Genomic DNA, 18763 nt, shown 5'->3' with positions numbered 1-18763 from the left:
ACTGTTTTTTTCAAAACTAGCCTGAAAAGAATCTATCAGGAAAGCACAAGGAGAGGTAAATGTAAATTCTCATTTCATTTGTACATAATAATGTTTGTGTTGATGACATGTATTATTGTGATAATTGTTTATGATATGTTTAGTAATTGAATACAGGCCCAGGACTGTGTTGTGTTCTCCTTTTAGCCTTAATGTCTGACTGTACCACCTGCTATTTACATTTATGACTAATACAGTAATCAATCAATCAAAGTAACATTTCAAACTTTATTATAAAATGATATAAGAACTGTAATCATGCATACGATCAGTTTTAACATTAAACTATAGATGCTATTGTTACGACACAGTGCCTGGCAAAAAATTGTCGATCTACAAGCTCACACGCTTGTGGACTGACAGTTTTAGCCTGGTGACATCATAGTAATGCAGAGAATAAAATTGGGTTGATATGAAGCTTATGCTCATTGAAAACAAAGATGTTAAAAGCGTACAGAGGTATTAATAGGGGCGGAGCTGAAATCATGGTCCAATGACAGAGCAGTAGCAGTTATAATTGGAGTATGTTACAGTATCAGCTCAGTGCATGATCAAGTGATGATTTCAACTCCGCCCACAAAAAACGTTGGGAAGACGTTTTACATGTTTAAATCACCTGATGAAGCCAACACGTTTTACATGTTTTACAGTTTTTCACAATTGTTAACACACAAAAAGCAAAAATTCGGCACAATTTTCACAACCTTAACTTCATGTAATAATCCACCCAATTTGGCACTACTTCACACTCCCTTATCTGCATTAGACTCTGACTTTCCATCTTTACACTCTGATGTCAATTACATTATCACCTTGTTGTCAAAACACTACACACACGTAAAATCTCAAAGCAACAATCTACAACACACCTTGTTGTCCAAACACTACACACAATGTTCAGTTGTTGCACACACTTCTCACGTAAAATCTCAAAGCATCAACCTACAACACACAAATAGTCAAATCTCTAAACATTCAGGTCTGGTGAGCAATTTGCACCACCGGGCTGCTCCAGTGCGTGAGTGGTTCCAGGACCACCCACATTTTTCCGTTCTGTACCTTCGACCTTATTCTCCTTTCCTGAATCCCATTGAGGAGTTCTTTTGAGCTTGGAGGTGGAAGGTAAATGAACGGAACCCACAGAGCCGGGTCCCACTGCTCCAGGCCATGGAGGAGGCTTGTGGCGACGTCACTGTTAGGGTGTGAATCTTCTGCTATCTCACGATTGGATTCGATTCCGATTCTTGGGGTCACGATTCAGATTCTTTTCCGATTTTTTCAAAACAAACGATTCTCGATTAGTAAAATATGTTTTTTCCAATTCAAAATCGAAAAATTATACAAAAATCGTGAAAATCGATTGCAGCCCTAGTCACTGTTGAGGTCTGTCAGGGCTTCATGCGCCACTCGAGGCGTTTCTTCCAACGCTGCTTGGACAAGGAGAACATTGCCTATGATGTGGATGAGGCCCTCTGGCCAGACATGAACCGGAGGCATGATGCCTAAATCATGTAGAGAAATAAAACATTTTTGGCTGCATATTTGTATTTTGTTTTATGTTTGACTATGAAAGAAGTAGGCCTACACTGAGTCATTTTACAAAAGGAGAAATGGCTCATTCTCCAGAGTCATTGTCATTCATATGGTGTGTTCCATGTATATGATTGTGTTTTAGATTTTGCCCTGCAGTGTGCTGTAAATGCTTGGTAGTGTGCAGCACATGCTTAGTTGTGTGTACTATAATGAATGATATGTGTGTGTCATTTGAAAATGTGGCTGTGTGTACCAAATGAAAACACGAGTTCCATTTTGTGAACAGTTAAGAGATTTGATGGCAAAGAGTCATGTTGCGAAGGGAGTGTAGGGTTTAGCATTTTGTGTGTGAGGTTTTCAGTTTTGTGTGTGCAGTTTTGAGAAAGCCGTTATTGTTTTGAGAAACGTGTGTTAACAATTGTGAAAAACTGTAAATCACCTCATGAAGCCTACATGTTTAAATCACCTGATGATGGCAACGCAGCGAGACAGAGAGAGGAGGTTTGTGGACTTTCATACAGAACTGGTGAAGACATCTTGTGTTTTGAACATGTCCTTCAGGGAAATCCTTGAGTTCCAGCGTTGCTCCTGGGCAAACTGGTAAACACACCCGAACAGAGCAGGAAACATCTCCATCAGGTCAACACCAGTACTATCATCTTTCGTACTGTAATATAAAAAACAAACTCAGTTTGTCAGTTTCCATCACATAAAGTAACGTCTATGAGATTCTAATGAGAATAATAGGAGGCCCTAGTTGTTCAATGTCCTGTACTGTTCTGTTCATTCTAGGAGAACACCATATTACTGTATGATGTAAACATGTATAAATATAGCAACACTCTGATAATGGGTTGTGTGAACCACAACCTGTGGCCCATTGGGTTGATTTCTTTGATACATTCATATTTTACTGTACGTGCGAATCAATGTACCAATGGTAAAGAGCATACACACACACACACACACACACACACACACACACACACACACACACACAGAGCCGTCTGGGAGAAATGCGGGGCCCTGTGCGAAGTTGCGTGCGCGCGCAGCGCGCTGTGCGCGCCCCCATCCCCGGTTATTTCTCGGTATAACTCTTACTAAACGTGAATCTGTTCGTTTTTTTGCGGGGTTTTTTTGCGGGGCTCCCCCAAGCGCGGGGCCCTGTGCGGCCGCACCGTTCGCACTACCCTTGGTGCGGCCCTGCACACACACACACACACGCGCGCGGCGCGTGCGTGCGTGCGTATATATATATATATATACATATATATATATATACATATATATATATATATATATATATATATATATATATATATATACATATATAGTATATAGTATATATATATATATATATATATATATATATATACATATATAGTATATAGTATATATAAATATATATATACATACACACAATACATTATACAATAAAGCTGTGACTTCTGTTTGTCGTTTTTAAGTCTAATTCAACTTACTAGTGCTCATGGAGGTTGTGAATGAAGCGCAGCAGTCCAAATGAGTTCTCAGGGCAGGACTCCATCTTCTTAAGCAACTCAGATGGGAACTGGACAAACATATAAATTAAAGATCAATGAACTGGGAAACAGAAAGACGATGTGAGCCTTAAAGGGGAACACCACCCATTTTCAACATTCAACTATATCATGTTACGGCTGATGTATGGAAACATGAAAAAGTTCCCAACTTTCTTTAGGACACGGTAACGGGATAAATTATTTGTTTGGGTCATGTGGCCAGTGAGAGAAATGAAGAATAGAAGGAATAAAATACAGAACAGAAAAATAAATAAAGGTGAAAGGGCAATTGTGGTTAAGACATTCTCACACTATTAGTAATAAAGTCACCTTGTGTTTCCATGTGTTGAACTGTCCCTGCTCAGCGTACTGGTCCAGTACAGTGATGAGGTCCTTGTCATCATCTGGACAGTTGTCAACCTCCTTTCCAATCCTTTCCAAGTACTCAACTCTCCTAGAAAATAAATGAATGAATAAATACATAATGATGGCTAGAATATAAGTACCTTAACATTGGTTAAAACCGATTGAGATTAGCTCAAATAATATTTAGATATCAGAGAATGAGTGAATAACATGGAATGGAAAATGTTTGACAGTTTTTTATTTTATCATACCTCTCTTTTGACCAAAAGAAGGGATGAGACAAGCATTCCTCCACTGTAAGTCTTTTCTTTGGCTCTTCATTGATCATCCTCTCGATGAGATCCTTGGCAACCACATCCTGAACATGGTCCAGGTTGTAGTTTCCATCCAGAATGTTGTTTTCACATCTAGCGCCAGTACCAAATGGATGGCGTCCTCCAGACAGGATGTAATATAACAACATCCCAGCCACCTTAAGAATGAGCATGAAAATTTGTAAGAAAAATATTATGTTGTCATTAATTAAATTATTCTCACACAGAATAAAAAACAACCTGGATGTCAGTGCTTCTTTTATATGGGATGTCAGCATCGTCCTGAGCAATGTCTTCCGGAGCATCGCCCTTCAAAGTCTCCTTTGCCCTCCAGCATGCTGTTCCTGCACTGCTTGTGCAATGGGTTGTTTGTCCTTTCTGTAATTGTCGGCTTTTTCCGAAATCTGCCAATCTTGCCTTGTTTTGAATATCTGCAAAGCAAATTGGGTAGATCAATAAAAGCAAGAGTTTTAGATTGAACAAATACATTCAGCATAATGTTGCTGATATTTCAGATGTCATGTGCTTGTTTTCTTCTTTTTTAGCTTAATAATAATAACTAGAAGAGAAAAGATCCCCACTAAGCAACATTTTGAAGGCAGTCACAGGCAGTTGTAATGAATCTGCTAAATGTCACTGATACATCTTGATCACGTGACTCCAGAGATAATATGTACGATTTAATACGATTTGTGTACGTTTTGGACACAATTTGTAGAAGCAAAAAAATTGTTTTGTGGAAAATCTAGTCCAGCACAATTGGCCGGGGCCTCTATGGAGGCACGTCATGATCCAAAACTATTTTGATTGTACGACCTATGATTCAAGAGTGATAGGCCAAAACAAGAAGTTGGCTGTTATAGCTGCTATATACTGAGAAGGCTGTGTCTCCCTAGCTTACCAATGAAGACATTCTGGGGCTTGATATCCCGGTGGAGAATTGCTGGATTCTGACCATGAAGAACACTTAAGCTCTGGAGAACCTGATGTGCAAGTTGTTTCCTCTCCAGTTCCAAAGGGTTGTGTTTAGTGATGAATTCTACCAGAGAGCATTCACACAACTGAAGAGCAAGGTAACCAAAGTTCTTATCCTCTGCAGAGTCAACATATCGTACAATTGAAGGATCGTCAAGCTTTGGTAGAAGTAAAACCTTTTCTTCATTCTTCAGCACTTGGTAGTTGATTCTAGACATTCTCTTGATTGCGACTTCAGTGCCGTCATCTGTTAATCCCAAGAAGACCTCAATCCCATCACCTCCCACTGCGATGCAGAATTCTTTATCTGCCACAAACACAAGACTCCCAACTTTGGTAACTTTACAGTCATCAATGTTTGCAAGCTTCTCTAACTTTTGCCTCCATCTTTTACTGACTGGAGTCCAATTCCGTGGTTTTGGTGATGTAATAGGAATGATGTCATCTCTCTGCGCCTCCTCTTCTCCTATGTCTCTCATGTTAGTGTTATCATTGGATTTTGATGGGTCTGTCATGGAACACACACACACACACACACACACACACACACACACACACACACACACACACACACACACACACACACACACACACACACACACACACATTTTTTTGGGGTCATTTTATTGTCTACTCAGACTTTTGTGAACCCCCCAGACAGTTTTTAAGTTGCTTGATTCAGTATTTAGACATTTGATATTCATTTTATCAGACACGCCCCCTTCCTTTACAAACCCATTGTAACTTCAAAGTCCATTTTTAACATGTTAGATTCATCAAAAACACCCGTCCTTGGTTCTGGTGACTCATATTGCCCTCCTAATACCTGAGTTTTTTAGATTACTTTTTTCATTTATTTTAAAACATTTTCTGTATTGTATTCAGATTTTTTCATTTCCCCAAAAAAATATTTTAAAAAAATGAAAAAGTATTTACGTATAGTATACGTCTCCTCACGTATTAGAAGGACAAAATCAGTCTAAGCTACAGGTAGGTGAGTGATATGTGTGTAAAAGACCTTCCTTTTAGGATGTTTTAACGTCTTTGTTTTGTTTCTAATGTCTGGAGTCTGTATAGAACACCAACGTCTGACATCACTGCCGCTAGAGGGCGCTGTCACTCTGGGTCACAACATTATTTTTTGTATTTGATTTCCCATAGGGAGAATCTTGGATCACCTTTTTTTCTCTCCTCCAAACACAGATGTTATTAAACGTAACTCAATATCATAAACAAACGACATAGATCTGACCAGATCGGCGGGTGGTTTGTTTATTTTTGGACATTTGCCTAATGGAGATTCCAATACACAAAATAACATCATGACCCAGGGCTAGTGGGAGTGACGTCAGCACTTCTATTATTGCTCTATTTCCATTATGCAATAATACACATTTAGGTACAAATAAATAACCTTAAACCATGAACAGTTGTTACATAATGTTAACTCTGACAAACACAATAACTAAATTTCCTGCATGAACAAATATTTGATCAATATAATACATAATATTGAAGTTATAGTTTCTCACCCTGCAGGGTGATCTGTTCTTCAGCTGAAACAATATGAAATATTGGATTATATTATCAACTGTACTTGCTGTAGATTACTGTAGTGTATATTATCAGCTGTACTTGTGTGTAGAACGTACACACTTACAAAGACAGTCAAATGTTATATACATGGATACATGTATATAACATTATACAATACATACAACATACAACATATACATACAATACATACAACATACAACATACAATGGATACATACATATATACACACACACATTTGAAATATTTATTTATGTCCACATAATAAGAAGTACAGGATGTACACAAAGGACATAAACACTGCCAGTGCAGTCAGATGAAGGGAAAACAGTTAGTTACAAAGCAGAGTTTATGTAAAGCAGAGCAACGTTACATACAAAACAAAAGATGGCATACTTGTCGAACACAGCGGACAACAATCATGGGTAAAGGAAGCAACGCCTCCTCCAAATTGAGGGGCTTCCTATAATAGCTGATATTGAGCAGTACCTTGCTAATTGTTTAGCCCTCCTTTTGGAGAGGCCGGCCATTTGCAGGCCCCTTACAACCAACTTGTGCACGTGCCCTAGACTACCAAAGATAAAAACCAAAAGTTTACATCTGTAGCCTAGCTGAGAGATGGTCTGCTCTAGCTGATGATATTTTAGCACTTTGGTTAGGAAGGCTTCCTCTAAGCTGTAATCAAAAGTACAGCCGACCTCGAGAATGAACACCTCCCTAACAACAATGACATCAGGGGTGTTAGCTGAAATGTTAGAGAACACAGAATCATCGTTACACAGGTTAAACATGCTCGGCTTCACAGTAGAATGCTTATACAGCATGATGGAGGACCTGAAAATAGAAGTGATATCTTTAGATATCAAATCCACTATTCTGTCATGCCTACTTATGTAGAGTCCCCTGTATACATGGCACCCATTTAAGATGTGGGACATGGTTTCAGCTATTTGTTCATGACCATGATGTATACAGTGAGGAGCATGGTTGCCTGGAAACCAGATGGAGAGGTTAAGTTTAGATGGTAAAACCTGCAACCTCGCTTTTCAGAGTAAAGATAATAAGCAACATTTTTTAGCACAGAGTGCGAGACAGAATGGTCCGCAGCGGGGAGACATGCAGTCTTCCCTTGCAACCTCAGTTCAGTCCAATGCTGCCGCTGCCTTTGCTGTTGTGCCCATAAGAGGCGACCTCGGGCATTAGTCAGTGGGAGTTGGTGTTCTGTTCCACACACAGTCATAGATGCTCTGACAGAGATACTGGGGTCAGATATAAAGTCCTCCGAGACAGCCATCGCCTCTGAGTTAGACCCTACCCACTTCAAGGTAACATCAGCCCAACAGCACAGATCGTTTAAACTTTAAGGGATACTCCACTTTCAAATAAAATAAACATTTAAAAAATATATTAAAAATAAATGAAAAAAGTAATGGAAAAATCACGGCCCCCTCACGCATTAGAGTGTCCTACTAATGTGTGAGGGGGCCGTGATTTTGCCATAACTTCTTTCATTTTTTTAAAATATTTATTTTTAATGTTTATTTTATTTGAAAGTGAAATATCCCTTTAAGTCCGGCCAGTCTGACCACACACCGAAGCCGGGAGAGCGACTGTCTAGCTTTCCACTAGGTTTCCTCCTGAAGCCTAGGAAGCAAGGATCCGAGCCACATGCCAGGGGGACCTTACGTCTTTTTAGGTCCAGAAATAGAGATGAACGTGCAAGCTCTCTCACATACTGGTCATCATTGTTCAGCATATTTAACAAGTGGGAGAGCCTCGTAGCAATATATATATTCAAAATTGGGAACACCCAAACCAAACTCACGTTTACTGTGAAATATAATGTCACGTGTTGTGTGTGTGTTAAGACCAGTCCATTGTCTCACTAAGTGCACAGTTTTGTCAGTCAAATCACGTAGTGATTTTCGTGGAACATGTACATTGGAGAAAAGATGTTGTACCTTGGTCAATGCTATTATTCTGACTGCCTCCAGTTTCATGATTAGAGGCAGAGGCGATGTGTGGACTAAGTCGAGTCTGCTGGAGTACTCAGCAATGATTACCTCGACCTGATCGCCCCACTCGCCTGCCACATTAAACTTGTGGCCCAAATATGTGTAAGTCTCGTGACGTGAATAGACTTATAAGGGGTTTATTGCAAATTGTGAAATCAGTTGGTGTATCTGTTTTAGAGTGGTACCAGCGATTTCCTCCGCTCCGTCTTTCATATAAAACTGCACATTTGGATTATTTTACCTCTAATCCTGACCATTCCAAAAAGGAATCGGTTTTGGAGAGCATGTTCTTTATTACAGCCCCATGATGAGAGGCTAACTGGACATCGTCTGCATACCCCTGAACAGGGTTAGGGGAAATTATATTGGCGGGGGCACACATACAGAGCCATTTTAACCATTGGTTAAGTGCTAACACAAAATTAACAGCGCTCCATGGACAGCCAGTCTTAACACCTACTTGGAGAGGGATGGGGTCTGTGAGCTGTTTACCACAGATGACCTGAGTGAATGAACCAGTGTACACATCTTTAACAATGTCAACATAAACTTGGGGTAGATGGAATTCCTCAAGAGCTGTTATCATGACATTATGTGCTAAAGTGCCAAATGCATCACGGAAGTCCAGAAAAACTGAAAAGTATTCACTAGACCCATGCTTGAAATCGTCAATTCCTGTTTTGAGACAAAACACATGTTCATTCATGCCTTGCCGATTGATGTAGGCCTTTTGCTTGGGAGATAAGATGTTTTCATCCACAAGCCACGGGAGGATTCGGGCAAGAATGCACTTCATAAACACCTTATAGATGGTAGGTAAGAGGGAAATGTCTCTCCACACACACACACACACACACACACACACACACACACACACACACACACACACACACACACACACACACACACACACACACACACACACACACACACACACACACACACACACACACACACACACACACATACAAACCTACCTGGTTCACTTATGACTTTGACTTGTTCTGTAAAAAAATTGATATGTGACAGTGAGAGGTTAGTGTGGAGACACTAATCATTGTTGTGATTTGACAATTCTGATCTTCATATTGTTATGAAGATCCTATTATTGTTATCATATTATTATCATCATAGGAAGTGTGCAGAGGAGGGATGAGAGGTACATTGGAAGAAAGATGTCGAAAATGGAACTGCCAGACAAGAGGAGAAGAGGAAGGCCAAAGAGGAGGTTTATGGATGCAGTGAGAGAGGACATGCAGGTGACAGAGAGGACATACAGGTGACAGAGAGGACATGCAGGTGATAGAGGACATACAGGTGACAGAGAGGACATACAGGTGACAGAGAGGACATATAGGTGACAGTGAGGACATACAGGTGACAGAGAGGACATACAGGTGACAGAGAGGACATACAGGTGACAGAGAGAGAGGACATGCAGGTGAGAGAGGACATACAGGTGACAGAGAGGACATGCAGGTGACAGAGAGGACATGCAGGTGACAGAGAGGACATGCAGGTGAGAGAGGACATACAGGTGACAGAGAGGACATACAGGTGACAGAGAGGACATACAGGTGACAGAGAGGACATATAGGTGACAGTGAGGACATACAGGTGACAGAGAGGACATACAGGTGACAGAGAGGACATACAGGTGACAGAGAGGACATGCAGGTGAGAGAGGACATACAGGTGACAGAGAGGACATGCAGGTGACAGAGAGGACATGCAGGTGACAGAGAGGACATGACTGTGACAGAGAGGACATGGCTGTGACAGAGAGGACATGCAGGTGACAGAAAGGACATGCAGGTGACAGAGAGGACATGCAGGTGACAGAGAGGACATGCAGGTGACAGAGAGGACATGCAGGTGACAGAGAGGACATACAGGTGACAGAGAGGACATACAGGTGACAGAGAGGACATGCAGGTGACAGAGAGGACATACAGGTGACAGAGACGACATGCAGGTGACAGAGAGGACATACAGGTGACAGAGAGGACATGCAGGTGACAGAGAGGACATGCAGGTGACAGAGAGGACATGCAGGTGACAGAGAGGACATGCAGGTGACAGAGAGGACATACAGCTGACAGAGAGGACATGCAGGTGACAGAGAGGACATACAGGTGACAGAGGACATGCAGGTGACAGAGAGGACATGCAGGTGACAGAGAGGACATGCAGGTGACAGAGAGGACATGCAGGTGACAGAGAGGACATACAGGTGACAGAGAGGACATGCAGGTGACAGAGAGGACATACAGGTGACAGAGACGACATGCAGGTGACAGAGAGGACATACAGGTGACAGAGAGGACATGTAGGTGACAGAGAGGACACGCAGGTGACAGAGAGGACATGCAGGTGACAGAGAGGACATGCAGGTGACAGAGAGGACATACAGCTGACAGAGAGGACATGCAGGTGACAGAGAGGACATACAGGTGACAGAGGACATGCAGGTGACAGAGAGGACATGCAGGTGACAGAGAGGACATGCAGGTGACAGAGAGGACATGCAGGTGACAGAGAGGACATACAGGTGACAGAGAGGACATGCAGGTGACAGAGAGGACATGCAGGTGACAGAGAGGACATGCAGGTGACAGAGAGGACACGCAGGTGACAGAGAGGACACGCAGGTGACAGAGAGGACATGCAGGTGAGAGAGAGGACATGCAGGTGAGAGAGAGGACATACAGGTGACAGAGAGGACATGCAGGTGACAGAGAGGACATGAAGGTGACAGAGAGGACATACAGGTGACAGAGAGGACATGCAGGTGACAGAGGACATGCAGGTGACAGAGAGGACATGAAGGTGACAGAGAGGACATACAGGTGACAGAGAGGACATGCAGGTGACAGAGAGGACATGCAGGTGACAGAGAGGACATGCAGGTGACAGAGAGGACATGAAGGTGACAGAGAGGACATACAGGTGCCAGAGAGGACATGCAGGTGACAGAGGACATGCAGGTGACAGAGAGGACATGCAGGTGACAAAGAGGACATGCAGGTGACAGAGAGGACATGTACAGTAGGTGACAGAGAGGACATACAGGTGACAGAGAGGACATACAGGTGACAGAGAGGACATGCAGGTGACAGAGAGGACATGCAAGTGACAGAGAGGACATACAGGTGACAGAGAGGACAGGCAGGTGACAGAGAGGACATACAGGTGACAGAGAGGACACGCAGGTGACCAGGACATACAGGTGACAGAGAGGACATGTACTGTAGGTGACAGAGAGGACATACAGGTGACAGAGAGGACATGCAGGTGACAGAGAGGACATACAGGTGACAGAGAAGACATGTAGGTGACAGAGAGGACATGCAGGTGACAGAGAGGACATGCAGGTGACAGAGAAGACATGTAGGTGACAGAGAGGACATGCAGGTGACAGAGAGGACATGCAGGTGACAGAGAGGACATACAGGTGCCAGAGAGGACATGCAGGTGACAAAGAGGACATGCAGGTGACAAAGAGGACATGCAGGTGACAGAGAGGACACGCAGGTGACAGAGAGGACATGCAGGTGAGAGAGAGGACATGCAGGTGAGAGAGAGGACATACAGGTGACAGAGAGGACATGCAGGTGACAGAGAGGACATGAAGGTGACAGAGAGGACATACAGGTGACAGAGAGGACATGCAGGTGACAGAGAGGACATGCAGGTGACAGAGGACATGCAGGTGACAGAGAGGACATGAAGGTGACAGAGAGGACATACAGGTGACAGAGAGGACATGCAGGTGACAGAGAGGACATGCAGGTGACAGAGAGGACATGCAGGTGACAGAGAGGACATGAAGGTGACAGAGAGGACATACAGGTGCCAGAGAGGACATGCAGGTGACAGAGGACATGCAGGTGACAGAGAGGACATGCAGGTGACAAAGAGGACATGCAGGTGACAGAGAGGACATGTACAGTAGGTGACAGAGAGGACATACAGGTGACAGAGAGGACATACAGGTGACAGAGAGGACATGCAGGTGACAGAGAGGACATGAGAAAAAGGCAAAAAATGTAAAACAGCACAGTTACATTTAAAATACTTTGTCTAACAGGTCCGTTCATAAAAGTCCTTGCGGACTTGTTTCCAATGAGGGCCTTGGTATTCAGTTCATAGGCATATATAGTGGCACCACGCACAGTTCAAATATCATTACAAAAATATAACACTATGTACAACAAAAAAAAAAAAAGAGGGGAAAAAAATATATATCTACAAGAACAGGGGGGGGGGGGAGGGTCTGCTGTCTAACGGGAAAATGGTACTACCTCCTCCTTTGGCCTCCTGAAAGGTGATTTTTTTAAGGCTCTTTTAAATGAGCCCAGCGAACTGCATTTTTTGAGGGATGGAGTTAGACTATTCCAATCCTGGGTGGCAGTGCTGTAGAAGGAGAATTTGCCCATGTTTGTTTTATGGGTGGGTGGTACCAAATTGTTGTTAACGCTCCCTCTGGTATTGTGACTGTGGGTGTCGCTAACCTTTTGGAGGTATTTACTCAGATATGCGGGAATAGGGGGCATATCGGGCAAATTTGCATTTACAATTTTGAAGGCCAGTCCCATTTTTAGTTGTTTAACCCTGTCTTCCACCCTGAGCCAGCCTAGGCTGGCAAAATGGGTGGGAGAAAGGTGGGTCATGGGCCCCAATCCGAGGAGTAGCCGAATCAGTTTGTTTTGGGAGGTTTGAAGCTTAGTCTTCAGTGACACTGAGGTGTTGGAGTACCAGGAGGTGCAAGCATAGTCAAAAAGTGGTTGAATCAGGGCCCCAGAGAGGGTCCTGAGGGCCTGAGGGTTGACAAAAGAGGAAACTCTGCCCATAAATTTGGTTCTCTGGTTTACTCTTTTGACCACCTTTGTAGCCATGCTTTCACCTGTCAGGTATTTGTCAAGAACACAACCCAAATAGGTAATCTCTTCTTTGCTAGAGATAATTGTGTCATCGACTTTGACCTTGAAATCATTTACATCCATCTGTCTGAGGGAATGTTTGGTCCCAAAGAGAATGGATTCAGTTTTCCCAAGGTGTAGTGACAGTTTGTTATCGGTAAGCCAAGTACGGATTTTTGAGAGTACGGAGCTGAGCGCCTCCTCAACTTGCAACTTGTCCTCTCCCGAGATCAGGAGTGCCGAGTCATCAGCGAACAGGAACAATTTGCAGTTACAGGCAGCACTCATGTCGTTAATGTATCGAAGAAACAGTAACGGCCCTAGAATGCTGCCCTGAGGAACCCCACAGCTCACCGGAAGGGATGAGGACATGGTTCCGTTGATGTCAACCACTTGTTCTCTTCCCTCCAGGTAAGATCTCATCCAGTTTAGTGATGTGCAGTCAAAACCAATCGCCCTCAGCTTATCAAGTAAAATTGAGTGGTTTACAGTGTCGAACGCTTTTTGGAGGTCCAACATGACCATGCCGCAGTATTTGCCCGCGTCTACCTCACGTTTGATGTAGTCGGTCAGATACAGTAGGCATGTGTCAGTGGAATGGGAGGTTCTGAAGCCCGATTGGAATTCAAACAACAGTTTATGCTCGCTGAGGTAGCTGTTGATTTGTTCTTGAATTAATCGCTCTACAACCTTTGAGATGGAACAAAGGATGGAAACAGGCCTATAGTTTCCAGGTTCTAATTTGCTTCCTTTTTTATGCAGAGGGATTACTCTTGCCAACTTGAAATCCTGTGGGACGTGACACTGGCTGATGGATAGGTTTGTGATTTGGGCTACTATGGGGGCAATAGCAGTAGCTGCGTCATATATCTAGAATAGAATAGAATAGAATAGAATAGAATAGAATAGAATTATATAATATTAGAGGATATACCAAATATGCATTTGAAAAATAAAGTAGTCAATGAATCAGTTCAAGAGTTACCAATTTTGTTCTTTTTCCAGTAGAAATATCCCAGTATTGCTGCCACCAAGATGATCACTGGAATAACAATCCCTGCAATCACTCCTGCAATTGATCCTTTCTCCTCCTCCATTCTGGGCTTCTTATCCTCTGAAAGACAGAGAGTCATGACACAACTATATATTATGAATCAAATCAAATCAAATCAAATCAAATCAAATCAAATCAAATCAAATCAAATCAATCAAATCATCAGTGGTGTTAAAATGGTTAGAGTCACTGTCTCGTGGCCCAAAGCTCACAGGTTTAATGTATTTGTTCCTGCTTAGTGCAGGATACTGTATAGGCCTTATACTATAGGGTGTTATGTCCCTTATGAGCCGACCTGTAGCTTGAGATCCTCAGACAAAGCTCTGCTGGTCATTACAAAGTGCTGGATAAAAATAAAAGGAGATCAGGGCTTTTACAGTTAGAGCTCCAACACCCTGGAGGAGATCAGAGGAGCAGAGTCTGTGCCTTTTTTCAAATCTCTCCTGAAAACACACTTTAATGAAGCTGCTGTTTTATCGTATATTTATCTACATTATGTATATTGATTCTTCTGTGAAGCAAGTTGTAACATTGTTTTGAAAGATGCTACACAAATAAAGCTTATTATTATTATCATTATCATTATCATTATCATTATCATTATCATTATCATTATCATCATTATTATCATTATTATTATACTGTCATTCTTTGTTGATGGTGTTTTTTCAATGTTGTTGTTTTTTTCCTCCTAGCAATAGTGTCACTAGTTTCACTGTATCTTACACAGTACATCCAACCATCCATCCATCCATCCTGTCTGGTCTCCATTAACAGCCCTGTGTCCTGCATGGTACTGTATGTCAATCTTACAGCACACACTACAGGATATTGTACTAAGATTATGGGGCAATCTGTCTGTCTGTCTGTCTGTCTGTCTGTCTGTCTGTCTGTCTGTCTGTCTGTCTGTCTGTCTCCGTCCGTCCCTCCGTACGTACGTACGTACATACATGCATAAATACATTCTATATAAAATTTGCCTCGAGGGAGGGTGGATGGGCGGACCGACTGTGGACCAAACATGTAACAAACACTGTTCAGGGGTCTGGCATGAGAATAGTCACCAAAACATTTAAAGCAGTGTTTAACACTTCAAATGGCCATAACTCTGTGACCATTGCTCTGATCAGCACAATATGGGACTAGATTGAAGGCTGTATAGCGGCTTGAAAATCTAGTACAATGGGATTTTGAAGAGTCTTGCTCAAAAACTATTTAATAAAAGCTATGTTTCCTGCTCTTTTCTTCCTTGTTGTTTTTCCCTCCATGTTTTTGAACAGTAAATCTTACCAACATGGAGCTGGATCAAACTGCTCTTGCTGCTGCTGCTCTTCAGGGTTGGAACAAAACACTTGTACGTCCCGTTGTCTGAGAGCGTCACCCCGGTCAGCTTCAGTGAGATGTTACCATGAGGAAGCTCCTCAGAAAACAGGAACGTCCTCCCTTTGTACAACGGGTTCTGTTCGGTAGTACCATAATGTCCATCTTGGAGAAGATACACATACTCAGGCTTCAGGTCAGGTCTGGACCACTCCACCGTCATCCTGACCGCGCTGACAGATGGCTTAATGTGACAAGGAAGGATGACATCATCTCCCACTTTGGCCATCACGGGCTGAGATGACCCTATGACCTGATGTTGTCCTTACAACAAAAGAAGAAAAAAAGAAAACGTTTTAGTACAGACATTGATCTTGAAGCTGTTTGCTTGTTGACAGATAAGTCGACCTACCTGCTATGGTAGTTACTTTGTAGCCTATATAGTGCTTCATTGTTTTCTTAGAACAATGTTTACTCTACTATACTGTCTAGTTGTTACATGACTAGAGTTCATGTTTACTCTGATGTTGTTAGTCACTCTGGATAAGAGCTTCAGACAGACAGACAGACAGACAGACAGACAGACAGACAGAGTAAGGGGTTAAGTGTTTTGCTCATGGACTCATAGACCGGGGCAGGGAAGTGAACCAGTGACCTCATGGACTCATAGACCGGGGCAGGGAAGTGAACCAGTGACCTCATGGACTCATAGACCGGGGCAGGGAAGTGAACCAGTGACCTCATGGACTCATAGACCGGGGCAGGGAAGTGAACCAGTGACCCACTAAGCTACGGCCAACCTTTGGAGGACTGGTGTCTCTTCAGAGTAAAAGCTTCTGTTATCATGTAAGGATGGAAAAATAAAAGCTTCATTGCATGGGACCTTTACATGAAACAATGATTTGGATTTTAGATTTTTCATTTCAGATGTTTCATCACAAAACGTTATGTGTGTGTGTGTGTGTGTGTGTGTGTGTGTGTGTGTGTGTGTGTGTGTGTGTGTGTGTGTGTGTGTGTGTGTGTGTGTGTGTGTGTGTGTGTGTGTGTGTGTGTGTGTGTGTGTGTGTGTGTGTGTATTTGTGTGTATATATATATATATACGCACACGCACGCACGCACGCACGCGCACGCACACACACACACACACACACACACACACACACACACACACACACACACACACACACACACACACACACACACACACACACACACACACACACACACAATATATATACAATATATACATATATATACATACTTACAGTTGTAGGCTTATATAATGTTGCTACTATTAGGCTTCAGGCTACTATGATGATGTCTAGGATATACAGTAGTATTCTATATTATTGTATGTCTTTAAATGTCTCTATGAATTGAATACACAGTGACAGGACCTTAATGGAAATAAGTCCTCATGACTTTATCCTTTTAGACCAAGTGTAGGCCTATGACTGTACTGTTTGCATTTCTGTCTAATAAAGTATTCAATCAAATCAAATCAATCAATTAAACAAAAAGAAAACGTCTGCACATTATTTTCTACAAAACTTTATCAGCCCCTCCCTTAGCCCTGGTCCAGAGCCTTAGTGACTTCTCTATAGACAGAGAATTCCACTGCCCTGCGAGGGCTCCGTCTTTAGTACAAATAAACAAAACTACTTCAGTACTCACTGAAACAAAGGCTGTTTTGTGTTGTTGAAAGTCTATTCTCCAGGGTGGGAAGCCTCTCAGCACCCCACCGTCTCTGTATAATATACTTTTTGGGCAGAAAATAAAATATGTCCGCCAGACGGATATTATTTATTTTACTCACCTGCGCCCCCTACAGATTTGGTCAACATAAATTACCATCGAGCAGACCTGTAGGGGGCGCAGTGGAGTACATACAATAATGTCCATGAGAGACTTTCCACCCTGGAGAATAGACTTTCAACAACACAAAACATTAGTTGTTTCGGTGAATAACGAAATAGTTTAGTTTATTTTTTACTACAGTTGGAGCCTCACAGGACAGTGGAGAACTCACTAACACTCTGGACCAGAGCTACCTCTCCCTATGCGTTATACACTGTAATAACTCTTATAAGTTGTATTATTATGTAACATTATAACTTAACCTTACCTGTAACAGAAGTGTTGTAACAGCTGGTCCATATTACCAGCAGAATGTTGAAATAAACACTGAGTTGGAAGGACAGATCCGCCATCATGTTTTCCTCCTGCTTTGTGCTAGATTTGATTTTTACTTTAATACTTTCGATTTCATCCTGGATTCGTCTGAACTTTTAGCCCTGAAACATGACAGTCATGGCGCAACTTGTTCCCGGTTTTTGAAATGTCTCCCTTTACAACCCGACATCTACATAAACGTTCACATTTCAAATATAAAGGTCTGACCTCACGGCCATTGATGTAACAAGTTGAAAAGCCTGGGTTTAAGTACCCGTATTTTCAGTATTGTTCAATAAAAAAGCATTTTAATCCAATCGGCGGCCATTTTCTCATAGAGTTATCATGTATCAGCGTGCAGTACACCTCCCACCGATAGGGTCGCGTAGTTGAAAACATACTGAGACAGTTCTGAGAAAATGGCCACCAATCAGATTAAAATGCTTTTAATTGAACAATACAGAAAATACGGGTACTTAGACCCAGGCGTTTTAACTTGTTAGATCCATGAGACCGTGGGGTCCAAACTTTATATTTGAAATATGAACGTTAAAGTAGATGTACAGGTTGTAAATGAAGAAAATTCAAAAACCAGGAGCAAGTTGCGCCATGACGCTTGTGACAGACGAGCGTCATGTGAACCATGGCCACTGAACCAGTGTAATCCGGTCTAGAGCCCGCCTTCCATATCCGGTTATTTAAACTCACACACATATTCAAAAACTGTTTCCGTATCCGCTTTAGACCCAGACCGGATGAACCTCCAGCAGACACTTGATACCAGTCTAGATTTTCTTTGTTAAATCAGCGTTGCCATGTCCGCTTATTATAAGCGTTTGTTTGGGCTTGTTTCTAAAGTGTAGCTGCTTATTTCGGCTTGCTTCCTACTAATGTTTTAATCATTATTAAAACCAGTGGACCCCCTAAATTAAAATTAGTATTTGTCCCTACGCCCCCC

The 18763-nt window shown here is 42.3% G+C and overlaps 1 protein-coding gene across 1 annotated transcript; it reads right to left on the bottom strand.

Moving 5' to 3' along the window:
* Positions 1-295: 295 nt before the first annotated feature.
* Positions 296-17861, bottom strand: LOC308079810 (serine/threonine-protein kinase/endoribonuclease IRE1-like). Its single transcript, XM_080421413.1, has 11 exons — positions 17759-17861; positions 15604-15957; positions 14245-14373; positions 9315-9341; positions 6301-6324; positions 4695-5276; positions 4034-4224; positions 3731-3951; positions 3444-3567; positions 3054-3142; positions 296-2239 (listed from the first exon to the last, which is right to left on the bottom strand). The coding sequence occupies exons 1-11, from the start codon at positions 17844-17846 to the stop codon at positions 2086-2088; spliced, it is 1983 nt and encodes a 660-aa protein (XP_080277539.1). The 5' UTR covers positions 17847-17861; the 3' UTR covers positions 296-2085.
* Positions 17862-18763: the final 902 nt, after the last annotated feature.

The sequence above is a fragment of the Gymnoscopelus braueri genome (genome assembly GCF_963280865.1).
Source record: "Gymnoscopelus braueri genome assembly, chromosome: 23".
Classification (NCBI taxonomy): domain Eukaryota; kingdom Metazoa; phylum Chordata; class Actinopteri; order Myctophiformes; family Myctophidae; genus Gymnoscopelus; species Gymnoscopelus braueri.
This window is presented reverse-complemented; position numbering and strand designations above follow the sequence as displayed.